Raw genomic sequence first — 12,530 nt, 5'->3', positions numbered from 1 at the left:
TCTGGCTCAAGTTTAGGCGTGTTCAGTAACAGGCAGTGGCCCCAGTCCAGGACAGCTGGATCATATGTGCTGACAGCCACTTTCAATGGCCCTGGATGGGGAAATGGACACTCCCTTGCATACCCTCACGAAAAGCCGAGAAGCCGCTGGGGAAGCATCAGGGATAAGCAGAGATAAGATCCCTGCACAGGTTCGCACCCCTGCTGGAGTCAGCCGGTTGTCCCCCGTCTCCTCCCAGGTCAAAGCCTGGGAGACAAAGCCTGCCCCTGTAGAGAGGGGAGGGGGCTTGCGGCTGCAGATGCTGGGACCTATTTGCTTTCAGAATTCCCCTCTCCCCTGGAGGGAGAGCAGCTAGCCAAGCAATTACACCAGGCGATTCCATTGCCAGTGACGGTCCTCAGGACCGTTCCGTGGCACGAGGCTGGGTGTTTTCAAGGCTACTCCGACACTCGGTCCAGGAGTATGTCATCTGCCTCTGCTTCTCCCAAATCTCTGCCCCTCTTTATCTGTCCTGACCCAGCCTCGCTGTCTCAAAACCTCAAAGCTGCAACTCTTTCCGAGAAAGCCAGGAACACAGCTGTGAGTCCCATTCCCTGTGGGGGAGTTCCAGCTCTCCCTCCTGGCTCCAGATGTAAAGGAACAGCTGTGGGGGTGGCAAGATGCCTAGCTGGCAGCTAAGTGGGGCCTGGGAAGATGGAGAACAAAGCAGGGAGATACAGGCAAATGGCAGGGCTCTCGTAATTCTAGAGACTCGGGGAAAACAGCATTTTGTCCCCTGGCCCGGCAACTGGCTGGATGGGCCTTGCCAAATCCCTCAGACGTTGCCTGAGTCCTGCCCATCCCCATCCTGGCAGCCTGGGCCACTGGCAAGACCTTCTCTAAACTCCATTTTATGATTCCCACTTAATCTGAGAAAGGAAACTTGGCTTCCTTTGTCTGGCTCCACCCCTGCCCTCAGACGCACACCTCCCGGCATGAGGTTCTAGAAGCTTAAGGCTGGAGAGGGAAAGACAGGGAGTGGGGGGAGGGTTCTGCCACTCCCATCTGGCATCCTCCCACCCCCTCCTACCTCTGGAACGCTAAACCAGGATGCAAGATGCCAGGTTGGCTGTCCAGAGACGGGCTGCTCTGGGCCCCACCTGCTCGCCTGGCTGCACCCGGATGACAACGTATGACTTGGCACCGAGCGCCAAACCCAGTAACCATTTCCGGAAGGACCATGGCCTACGCTGGGTCCCACGGGGTCCCAGAGCCACTGCCGGTCTTTAGCAACCCTGTCTACTGCTGGGACAGGGGGCCCCCTGCCGTGATCCACTGCCCCATCCATGCTCTCCCCAACTTGAAGGACACAGGGTATCACAACTCCTTCCGTTTTAGGAAAAATAGTTTAATGATAGGTTTCAAACCTCTTTTCTAGACGAGGTCCCATTCTCCGTGGAACCCCCATACCAGTGCTCTTCCCATGCCTGCTGGGAGGTAGCAGCCCCTCTCTGGAGGGCGCCCACCCACTCCGGACATCCCTGCCCTCCTGGGAGGTCTGCTCTGGGTCTAGGCTTTGGTGGGCCCAGCACTTTTGTGTTTTTTATAAAAAGCGGGCAGAACACTGTACTATGCCCTCTCTTCCAGATACCATGGGACCAGCCCATGGCACATTCCTACCTTTTAATTAAATAGCCCATTAAATAACTTCCAGGTGCTGGTGGAGAAGGGATGCCACAGCCAACAGACCCCATGCCTCGAACGGCCTCCCACCACCCCAGGGCCTCCACCCTGACGGGATCGGGCCTCCACAAGAGCAGCCCGGGGCACGGCCTCATCTCAGACCTGGCCAGTACCAGGACCCCTCTCCACACAGGGGATGGTCAGTCCAGGCAGGTCCTGCTGGTGCCAGGCACCCCCACAGCCAGGGATGGGGCCGCTCAGGTGGCAGAGCGGGCAGACTGTTGGGTAGAACTCCTGCCCAAGTCAGAAGAAGGTGAGGTTCTTGACTGCTCCAATCTCCAGCATCCGCTTGATGGCCAGGGCCTCTTGGGAGACGTTGTGGCCTGACCCCTGTGGAGACAGCCAAGGAAGCAAACTGAAGGACTCCCAGGGACCTCCCTGGCCCAAGAAGGTGCCTCTGGTGCTCTCCACGGCCCTGCACTTCCGGGACCTCCCTTCCCCGTGCTGGCTCCCACAGGGAAGACAGGACCCGTGTGGCCAGACACAGAGGACTCCGGCCAGGAGTCCAGGGGTCTCGGTTCCAGTTCTGACCCTCTGAGTTCCTCACCACGAGCCACCTCTGGGCCCCTGGCACCACTCTCACTCACCCAGTGTCCCCAGCCCCGCCCCACCCAGCTCGGAAGCAGGGGCCGCTTACCGCCATGGATTTGAGCGTGATCTGTTCGTAGTAGTGAATGGTCTGCTTCCTGTTGTGGGCGTCTGGGTAGCCAAAGCCAGCGATGTGCACCAGGTCGCAGAGGTGGAGTGCCAGGGTGATGGCCAGCAGGCCTGTGGTGGGCTTCTGAGGGACAAGGGGGTGGGGAAATATTAGAGGGAGCCCTTCTGCCTTCCCCACCTTCTAGGCCAGCGCTCTGCAACAGACTCTGTCATCCCCACGGTGTTCTTCATGTCCCGTCTATACAGCAGTCACCAGCCTCGTGCGGCTACTGGGCATAGGGGCGGGGCTCGTGCAGCAGCAGTAGAGCTGGATCTCTTCCTTTATTTAATTTTATACTTAATTAATTTAACTTTTTAAATTTAAATAGCCACAAGTGGTTCATGGCTACCAGACTGGACAGTATAACCCAACGCGTCGCAGGGAGGTTTGGGCCTTTCAGGCATGATGATGGCACTCAGGATGACAATGATGATGACAATAATAATAATAATAATAATAACATCTATTACCTTTTGAGCACTTACTGTGTGCCAGACACTATGTTAAGCATCTTACCCCGTATAATATATTATTGCCTCCAGTCCTCACAAAAACACTTTGAGGTAGACCTTATGATGGGCCCCGTTTTACCAATGGGGAAACTGAGGCTTACAACTGTTAAAAAAAACTTGCTCAAGGAGTGGAAAGGCTCTGCTCTCCGCCTCGGAAAACCTCATCTCTTTCAGAAAACCCGGGCTCTCTCACTCACGGGCCGTGGGCCTCGTGATGAGGGTGGGGTGGGCTCTCCCCTTCCGTGAAGTGGGGACAGCACCCTCTGGGCTGCTATGGGGACCTACCTTCTCCATCCCTAATTCATCCATGGCGAGGGGCAACCTGATACCCTAGGCTCGCAAATCCTGCCTTCCTCAGCTCCGGCAACCTGCCTTGCTGACCACTTGAGCTGCCCGCTCCCATTTAGGAACCGCTCCCTAGACCTTGTCAGGCCTTCCACTGCCAGGTTTTTCCTGGTGTCCCTGCCGAGCTCTCCTGTTGATTCAGCTGTCCCTTCCTGCCTGGGCCTTCTGTTCCACCCCTGCTGCTTCAACCACCACTGCGTTATCTTATCCAGTTCGCACCTTTGCCGAACCCCATCTCCATGGCCTTCGAGCCAGCTCTGCCTAGACACGGGCTCCTGAAACTTGCCAGACTCTCCCCTCCCCGCCGAACCCCCTCTATTGGTGAAGCACGTTGCCGTCCAGCCAGCTGTCTCAGCCGGAAACCTAGAAGTGTTATAAATCTCTCAACTTCACTGAGAAATAAATGGTGTCGCAGGAGATCCCTAAGATAACCCCCAATGACCCCTGAGTGCCTACAAATCTGAGATATATTACATTATACTGCTCCGCAGGTGCCATCGGCCGTAAGATAGAGAGATAATCCTGGTGGGTTTGACCTAATCACCTGAGCTTTTTGCCTCTGGGTCTAGAGGGGGGCCATGGAGGAAGTCAGGGGTGTGAAGCACAAGAAGGATTTATCATGTCATTGCTGGCTGGAAGGCGGACGGGGGCTGTATCGTAAGAAACACGCACAATCTCTAAGACCCGAGGGTGTCAAGGCTGAGAACCGGCAAAGGAAACGAGACCTCAGTCCTGAAACCACAAGGAACTGAATTCCTCTGACAAGAAGAGTCTCGGGGGTGCCTGGGTGGCTCAGTCGGTTAAGCCCCCAACTCTTGATTCCAGCTCAGGTCATGATCCCATGGTTCACGAGTTCGAGCCCCGCGTCTGCTCTGCGCTGACAGCTCGGAGCCTGCTTGGAATTCTGTCTCCCTCTCTCCCTGCCCCTCCTCCACTCGCTCTCTCTCACTTTCAAAATGAATAAGTAAACATTAAAAAATATTTGTAGGGGCGCCTGGGTGGCGCAGTCGGTTAAGCGTCCGACTTCAGCCAGGTCACGATCTCACGGTCCGTGAGTTCGAGCCCCGCGTCAGGCTCTGGGCTGATGGCTCGGAGCCTGGAGCCTGTTTCCGATTCTGTGTCTCCCTCTCTCTCTGCCCCTCCCCCGTTCATGCTCTGTCTCTCTCTGTCCCAAAAATAAATTTTAAAAGTTGAAAAAAAAAAATTAAAAAAAAAAATATTTGTAAACAAAAAGGATCTTGGAAGCGCATTCTCCCCCCTCAGCCTCCAGGTAAGAACTCAGTCCAGCTGCCAAGTGGATTTCAGCCTCGGACACCCTGCGCAGAGAAGCCAGCCGTCGTGCTGAACTTCTGGCCTCCAGAACTGTGAGGCCATCAACAGGTATTGCTTTAGGCCACTCAACTGTGGTGATTTGTGAGGTGGGCAGCAATGGGAAATGACTACATCAGGGACATCTTTTCCCATTCCCTTCCCATGCCCGGCTCCGGCCTTCCCCTTCTGCCCCACACCCCATCAGGGCCCTAAAACGTCACCTTGCTGCTCCCCTCCAACCTCACTTGCACTAGAACTCAATGCTGGAGAAGCTGGCTGGTCTTGCCAAAAGAAATACCTTTTCCCCAAGTCTCTGCCCGATGGGCCCCATGACCCCTCAAGGCCCAACTGCAACCTCCTCTGGGTGGGGCCGGGGTGGGGGGGCTCCTCCCAGGCAGCCCCAGGCAGAGGTCTGCCCCTCCCCCCAGATCCTACAACATTTGAAACAACTTTCTATTAGCGCATTCTGCCACTCCATGTTGCAACCCGTGTGTTTATTCTGCTGGACTGAGTGTCCTTAGGGCAAGGTACAGGTCTTACCACCCCCCAGGCATGCAAATTTGGGGCTGGGACTGACCGGCTACAAAAGGAGGCATTCAACATATGGACCTAAATCACAGTAGATGTTCAGTGAAGAATAAAATTATCTATTCAAAATTTGGCACATAGAGTGAGCACCCACTGTGTACCAAGCTCCATAACAGGCATGTTACAGAATCATGTTTTTTTAATTCTACAAGGGCCTTAAGAAGTCAGTCCTAATACTGTCCCCACCACACAGATAAGGAGAGCGAGGTTCAAAGTGGCTGATCTGCCCAAGGCCATAGAGTAAGCTGGACAGCCGAGTCCCATCTGTTTGTTGGTTGCCTCTGAAACTATCCCACACAGCCTCTCTGCGGGCTCAGAGGACATGTGCGGAAGTCCTTGGGAAGGTACGAGCTGGTGGCTAAACTGTAACTTGCAAAACTATACCATGACTCCCAAAATTGACACGTCGCACCAAGCCAAGACAAACTGAAGCTCCTTTAGTTCATTCTGACTAATACTTTCCAATGTAAGATCGCAGATAAAGTGACCTAACAGCAACTGCACAGATTCAGGTTGCTCCAAAGTCAAGGCCATGGACGGTCCCAGCAACTCCCTAGTTTATAAGTTCTGACCAGTGCCTACCAAAACCTCGAACTCCGGCCCCACGCCGTATACAGACCCTTCCCTCACTCCCCGCTCTGCAGATGCCCCATGGTTCTAAAAAGAGCTCACTCTCCCTTCCTGCAGACTTCGAACAAACCAGACTGAATACAGGGGTGCGCCTGGAGGCGTGGTCCAGAGGCCGTCACAGGTGCTGCTCAAATGCCAACTGTCATCTCTGTTGTTACTTTCCCCTCTCACGGGGTCCTCCGAGGCTTCCCAGGCCTCTAGAAATGTCCCAGCCCGACACTCTGGCTTCCCTGCCCACAGCCCCACCATCACCTGCTTAATCTTGCGAGGCTGCTGCATGGGCAGGTTCAGCAGTTTGTCAGCTGCGATCTCCATGAAGAAGGGGTTGAGAATCCGCACCTGTCTGGGGTTGACGTCCCAGATGAGGGGAGGCTGCTTCCAGAAGCCCTTTCGCACCTAGAGGGCACAGGGTTGGAAGGGAGATATGAGGATGTGAGGACCTTTATCAAGTCCAGCCCGGTGGTCATCAGAGGTGGGGTCCGTGAGGTGGCAGAGGCCCTCGGGAATGAGGGGTGAGAAGGGGAGGGAGGTGGAGGCCAGCGCCGGAGAGGGGAAGGGAGACCGGAGGAGAGAATCAGGGGGAGAGAGAAAGGAGGGCACTCCCCAGGAGAGGCCAGGTGACACAGTGTTTAGAATATGGGGTCCAACCACTGCCCACTTCCAAGGATATCCAAACAGGTGGAAGGGGCTTGAGTTTGAGGTTGTCGAAACATCTGGCAAAAATGCGAGATGAGACCATTCAGCATTTGACTGGATGGAAAAAAGACACAGTGGACCCAACCCGGAGGGGCAGATGTCCTGTTCTAACCTACACCCTGCCTGGAGATCACTACTGACAAGTTCCTCTGCCCCAGATTTCTCACACATATTCTGGCAGCTTCCGTGTCCCAGGCAGCCTCAAGCCTGGGGTGCCCCTGGCTACCGCCACCTGGCTCCTGCAGTCCGTCAGGCCCTGGCTGCTGGGGTGGCCTCTCAGAAGCCCCACAGAACATGGGGTTCACGCCTTCCCCTCCTGGCCTCTTCAGGACCACAGGGCAGACATGGTGGAGCATGACATCCTGAGACAGGCAGTGTCCCATCCTGGGCCTCGACCCCTCCCCTCCCAGTCTCCCCACTCACCCTCTTCTTATCACTCAGGATGGTCTCAATCCAGTGGAAGTCCATTGCCTTGAAAGCTACCAGGACAAGGAGTGTGTCTGGATTGTTCTCCACTTTGGGGTTGAAGTGGGCAGACTCAGGGTAGAAGAGACGCATGGTGGTCTTGGAGCCCACGTCGCCCTCATAGCCAGCCACTGGGGCGTTGTTCAATCTGGGAGGCGGGGTGGAGGGTGCCTGTCACCCAGAGCCCCGCTGGCCCATCTACAGTCACTCCCAAGCAGAAGGGGCGAGGGCCAGTCCCACAGACCTGATGACCACGTCGTACTTGTTGATGGCGTCTCCCAGCGAGCTATTGCGAAGCCGGTGCCCATTCCCCACCACCACGCAGCGGCGACATTTGAGACTGCCAACGGGAGAGGGTGATCAGCCCCAGGAGTGACCCCTGCCCTGGGTCTGCCTGGGGCCTGGCTTAGGATTCCTTTCCAGGCCACCTCGGCCCTTGATCCCCACGGACCAGGCATCTCCCATGGGTCCTGCTTTCGTGCTCCTGCTGACTCCACAGCCCTGGGCTTTGACAGGAGAGGAGACTGAGCAGAGCACAGAAGACACAGGAGGAACGGAGGGAAACCCCTGGCAGGGGGGACTAATAAGAAGCCCCATTTCAAAGCCCCCTCGCCTGCTGTCCAGGCCTGCCCGTTGCCACGGCGACACCCTGCCCGCTATGGCCCCCTGGATGCCCGGGCTCAGTTGCCGTGGACACTGGCCTCCCTGCCTCCTCTGGAGACAGGCAGGCTAGGGAGAAGGGTCAAATTGGCCACAGGGGACCAGAGACAGGAAGGCTCACTGGGAGAAGCTGGCCCACGACTGGCACCTGGGACCTGGGGGCAGGAAGGGGAAGGCGTTCAGACCCAGTGCAAGGAGCGGCTCCTTACCTCTGGATGCTCTCTGGAATGGAGTAGCTGGTGATAGCTAGAACCCGGAGAAGCAGGTCCTCTACAAAAAGATGAGGATTGGGAGGGGTGATGACAACAGTAGCTTTGCAAAGGCTAAACACTGTCCCTCCACTGCTCCCCAGAGGCTTGGCTGCCTCTTCCTCCCCTGACGTCAGCATCAGAGCCTGGCTCACAGCGTGGGCGCTGGGACCACGGGCAGTGAAGAACAAGAAGCCGTGTGGCCAAATTGAGCCCACCATTCCCATCAATCCCACACGTCTTACCGCTCCCCTTGGTCCCGTAGGGCAGCTCGTAGGCAGACGGCGTCTTGACCCAGAAATAATCCTTCAGCTGCAGGAAGATGGGCTGATCTCGGGAGTAGCTGCACAGAGGTGAAAGCAGGGTGGGGATGAGAAAGGGATTAATCTTGAAGCCCGAATCAGGGTCAGGTCAGGTTCCGGACTGATATGAGGGATCAGGAGGATGTCCGCTCTCTGGACGGCCTCCCCGGAAACAGCTCTATGCTGACATGTTCAAGGGCCTCTCCTCCCCTCACGGGTTAACCCCGTGACCTAACCCATGTCCGCTAACGCGGTCCCCTCCACCTTGCCGGCACTGAGGCCCCCACCCTGTGCAACCCTCAATCCACCTCACCCTGGCCATGCCCTGTCCCGCCTAAGCCTCAAGTACTTACTTGCCAAAGAGCTTAGAGGCCTTCCTCTCTGCCTCACCCTGGAAGCACGGCTCCTTCTTCTCTGGGCTGGGAAAATAAAAGCTGGAGACAGAAAAGGAGAGGAGGCGGGAGCTCCGGTCACACCTCATGGACCCAGGGGCCAGCATCCCAGGCAGCCCCAACTTTCTCCCACGGCGCGGGCGGTATGACGTGATAGCAGCATACAATCCTGTCAACCCAAGTTCGCCCTTCGCCCTGAAACCAACTCGTTCTGGATCCAGCTCTTCCCTTCTCCTGAACTCCCCAGGTGGGGGCCCTGGGGAGCCATCCCAGACCCTACCCGCCAAACCCACCACCTGCCCTCCTGGAGGCATTTCGTGCTAGTAGCTCAAGGGAGGGGTCACGCCCCGGCCCTCAATACCCTCCTGGCCCCACTACGTCTGCCGCCTCATGACGCCCCATCCCTGAGCCCACGCCTGAGTAGAACCAATGGAAGGACATGGAAACTGGACTCACAGCTCAATGTACCTGTCTTCTCGGGAGATGGAATACCACACCATGACGATCAGGACCAGCGTCAACATGGCCAGGAGCTTCAAGCCTGCAGGGCACATGCACAGAGGAGCTAGAGGCTGAGACAGGCAGGTAGAGCGCCAGTCCACCTGCCCTGTTTTGGGCCCTTACAACCTCCAGCTCAAGCAGACCCAGTCGTTGGCCCTCGCCTGGCCCTAGTTTTCCAGCAGAGGGCTTGGACCTGAGTGTTTCCACGGTCTTTGAAGATGAAGAGAGGGCCCCCTGGCTCCCTGCCTGTCCCTCCACAACCCCCAGGGGGACCCAGGATGACGCTGAAGACAGCTTCTGGGGGGCCCATCCTTCAGGGTGGGGGAGCCCTGGGACAACACTCACGGGATTTGCTGATCATGTTTCTCAGCGGGTAGCAGGGTTCCTGGGGAGAGCTGTCATCCCGGCTGCCTCGGGCCACCTAGGAGGTAGGAGTCATGTGTGGTCAGCTCGGCAAACTTCCTGCCTAGACACTAGAGTAGGACACACGCGCCTGCCTTCCCTTCTCCAGAAAGCACAGAGCTGCTTCCGGGGAGGCCATCCAGAGAGCGGACATCCTCCTAATCCCTCAAGGGCGGCATCAGGGGTCCAGGTGGGGCATATGCCACAGAAAGGGAAACCAAGCCCCACCCCTCGAAGATTAGGTCTCAAGCCAGACTGGCCTCTTCCAGCTTCCCTGGCGTGGTTTCTCGGGGCTCCGTGTCCTCTTCCTCACTTGGATCTGGGAAGGGCCAGCTCCAGGAGACAGACGGACACCTCGACTCACCTTGCTGAGCTTTACCTATCCTCCGCCATCCAAAGCATTCCCTCAGTTCTGGCGGCCGCCCACCTCTCCATCCTCAGTCTCCCACTACTAAGCCAAACAGGTCCTCTCAGGCCAGACACTGGGGCAACGATGCACCATGGGACGGTCCGTACAGCCTCCTCCAGATCTTCTGGACTCTGACTAAAACGCAGTGCCCAAACCCTTAGCATCCCAGTGCTGGAGGGGGAGGAGGAGGGCGGGGAGTCCATGAAGGCAAGTGTTTGAAGGGGAGTGCAGGGAGGGAGGAGGGTCTGGTTGGTAGAGGAAGAGACAGGAGACCCCTCTGGGTAAGGGCAAAGGACAAAGCGCATGGCAAGGACAGGGCTCTGGAAAGGGGCCAGCTGCTATATGCACAGAAGCAGAGAGGTCCCGACACACAGACTCAGCCAGGGCTATGCTGCAGAGTCACTGGGGAAGAAATTTCGGCATCTTGCCCAGCCACACGAAGGGGAGCAGGACACCAAGCATTTTTTTTCTTTTTTTTTTTTTTTGTCGTCCACACGGTGTTCCTCAGTGCCCTGGATCAGAAGAATTGCCCTGGGCCACTTACTGAAAACATAGATTCCAGGGCCCCTCCCGGGGATTGCTGAGTCAGCCAGGGTGGGACCCGGGGACAGGCATTTTCACAAGCAGCCCAGGTGATTCTTGTGATCCACCTGGAAAGGGAGGGAATCTCTAGTGTTTGCGCTCTCTCACAGAGACCTGGAAAACCTCAAATTATGTCTTCAGGACCAGAGCTGGGTTTTGTTACAAATCATAAATCAGTTATCCCGAACACTGTCCTATTATGAAGTTGATGTTTTGCCCCCAGGCTCCGCTCTGAGTCCACAAACACCAAGGAAGAATTTTAGTCTTGGAGGGGGGAGGAGAGAGCAGGGTAGGGGCGGGTGAGGGAGGGGGACCAGAGACAGACATCCTCCATAGAGTCATGAGCACCCATCCCCAAACCCCAGATGGAAGATGACCCTGCCCAGTAAGGAAAAGTTCTGGGGCACCTTGGTGGCTCAGTCGGTTAAACGCCTGACTTCAGCTCAGGTCATGATCTTACAGCTCATGAGTTCAAGCCCCACGTCGGGGTCTGTGCTGACAGCTCAGAGCCTGAAGCCTTCTTTGGATTCTGTGTCTCTGTCTCTCTCAGCCCCTCTCTTGCTTGCGCTCTGTCTCTGTCTCTCTCTCAAAAATAAATACACATTAAAAATTTTTTAAAAAAAGAAAAGAAAAGTTCTGGATTTGTAGTTAGAAGACCCAGTAAGGGGGCTCCTGGGTAGCTCAGTTGGCTAAGCACCTGACTCTTGGTTTTGGCTCAGGTCATGATCTCACAGTTCATGAGATTGAGTCCCATGTAGGGGTCTGCACTGACAGTGTGGAGCCTGCTTGGGATTCTCTCCTCCCTCTCTCTCTGCCCCTCCCCTGCTCATGCACTTGTGCACCTACTCTCTCTCTCTCTCAAAATAAATAAACTTAAAAAAAAAAAAAAAAAAGACACCAGTGAAAGCCATGGTTCTAGTAACTTCCCTGACCACTATCCCGAAAGTGACATGGCTTCTTCCATACCTACCTACAGCCACAGCCAAGTCATACCTTCCCTAGCACCTTCCAGAGCACTTCTCCTGATCTGTAATGAGCTTAGATGCTTACTTTCTATCTGTCTCCCCCACTGGAATATGAGCTCTGTGAGGGTAGCAATGAGGTCAGTCTTATTCCCAGCATCCAGCACACTGCCTGGCACAGAACCAGTGCTCAGGAAGTACTGAATGAGTAAGTAACACCTTGGGTTACCTTGGAGGAGTCACATCTCCCTCTCTGACCCTCGGTTTCTTTGGTTATAAAACTGGGAAGTTAGCTTAGTAGATGCTTGCAGCTCAAAATATACTTATCAGGTCAGCAGCATGGGCATCACTAGGGACCATATCAGAAATATATTAATCTCCGGGCACCTGGGTGGCTGGGTCGGTTGAGCATCCAACTTCGGCTCAGGTCATGATCTCACAGTTGGTGGGTTCAAGCCCCGTGTCGGGCTCTGTGCTAACAACTCAGAGCCTGGAGCCTGCTTCAGATTCTGTGTCTCCCTCTCTCTCTCTGCCCCTCACCTGCTGACGCTCTCTCTCTCAAAAGTAAACAAACATTTAAAAAGTATAAAATAAATAAACATTAAAAAAAAATTTTTAATGCATAATCTCAGGCCCCTCCACACCTACAAAATCAGGATCTGCATTTGAATAAGATCTCCTGATCAATGAGAGGTACATTCAAGTTTAAGAAACACTAGTTAAACTGGGTGTTTTTGATCTTGGCTGAACAGGAAAATCACCTGGGGTGCTAAATAATTTTTAAAGTAAAGTATAATTAAGAGTATCTGGGTCCCACGCCTAGGAATTCTCACTTAATGTGACTGGCCCAGCACTGGAATTTGTGCAAGCATTTCAGGTGATTCTAACACGCAGCCAAGCAAAATTGCACCTGCATTCTTCTCAAAGATAGAACAAACGATCCTAAAATTTGTATGGAACCACAAAAGACCACGAAGAGCCAAAGTGATACTGAAAAAGAAACCAAAGCAGGAGGCATCACAATCCCAGACTTTAGCCTCTACTACAAAGCTGTAATCATCAAGACAGTATGGTATTGGCACAAAACAGACAAACAGACCAACGGA

The 12,530-nt window shown here is 55.0% G+C and overlaps 1 protein-coding gene across 7 annotated transcripts in view; it reads right to left on the bottom strand.

Moving 5' to 3' along the window:
• Positions 1–1,366: 1,366 nt before the first annotated feature.
• ST3GAL4 (ST3 beta-galactoside alpha-2,3-sialyltransferase 4) overlaps positions 1,367–12,530 on the bottom strand; it is a 32,775-nt gene continuing 21,611 nt past the window's right edge. For 4 of the 7 annotated variants that reach the window (XM_043579780.1, XM_043579783.1, XM_043579784.1 and 1 more), the window contains 10 exons: positions 9,415–9,490; positions 9,025–9,109; positions 8,530–8,610; positions 8,120–8,217; positions 7,836–7,896; positions 7,211–7,306; positions 6,925–7,114; positions 6,058–6,201; positions 2,360–2,503; positions 1,367–2,052 (listed from right to left, as the gene is read on the bottom strand). In XM_043579780.1, the coding sequence (XP_043435715.1) occupies positions 1,966–2,052; positions 2,360–2,503; positions 6,058–6,201; positions 6,925–7,114; positions 7,211–7,306; positions 7,836–7,896; positions 8,120–8,217; positions 8,530–8,610; positions 9,025–9,109; positions 9,415–9,490 (1,062 nt within the window). In that variant the 3' untranslated portion in view covers positions 1,367–1,965. Of the gene's footprint in view, positions 2,053–2,359; positions 2,504–6,057; positions 6,202–6,924; positions 7,115–7,210; positions 7,307–7,835; positions 7,897–8,119; positions 8,218–8,529; positions 8,611–9,024; positions 9,110–9,414; positions 9,491–10,424; positions 10,897–12,530 lie in introns of those variants that run through there. The other 3 variants (XM_043579785.1, XM_043579781.1, XM_043579782.1) reach the window with 2 other exon arrangements.

The sequence above is a fragment of the Prionailurus bengalensis genome, chromosome D1 (genome assembly GCF_016509475.1).
Source record: "Prionailurus bengalensis isolate Pbe53 chromosome D1, Fcat_Pben_1.1_paternal_pri, whole genome shotgun sequence".
Lineage (NCBI taxonomy): Eukaryota > Metazoa > Chordata > Mammalia > Carnivora > Felidae > Prionailurus > Prionailurus bengalensis.
The sequence above is the reverse complement of the archived record's forward strand: the minus strand, read 5'-3'. Positions and strand labels throughout refer to the sequence as shown.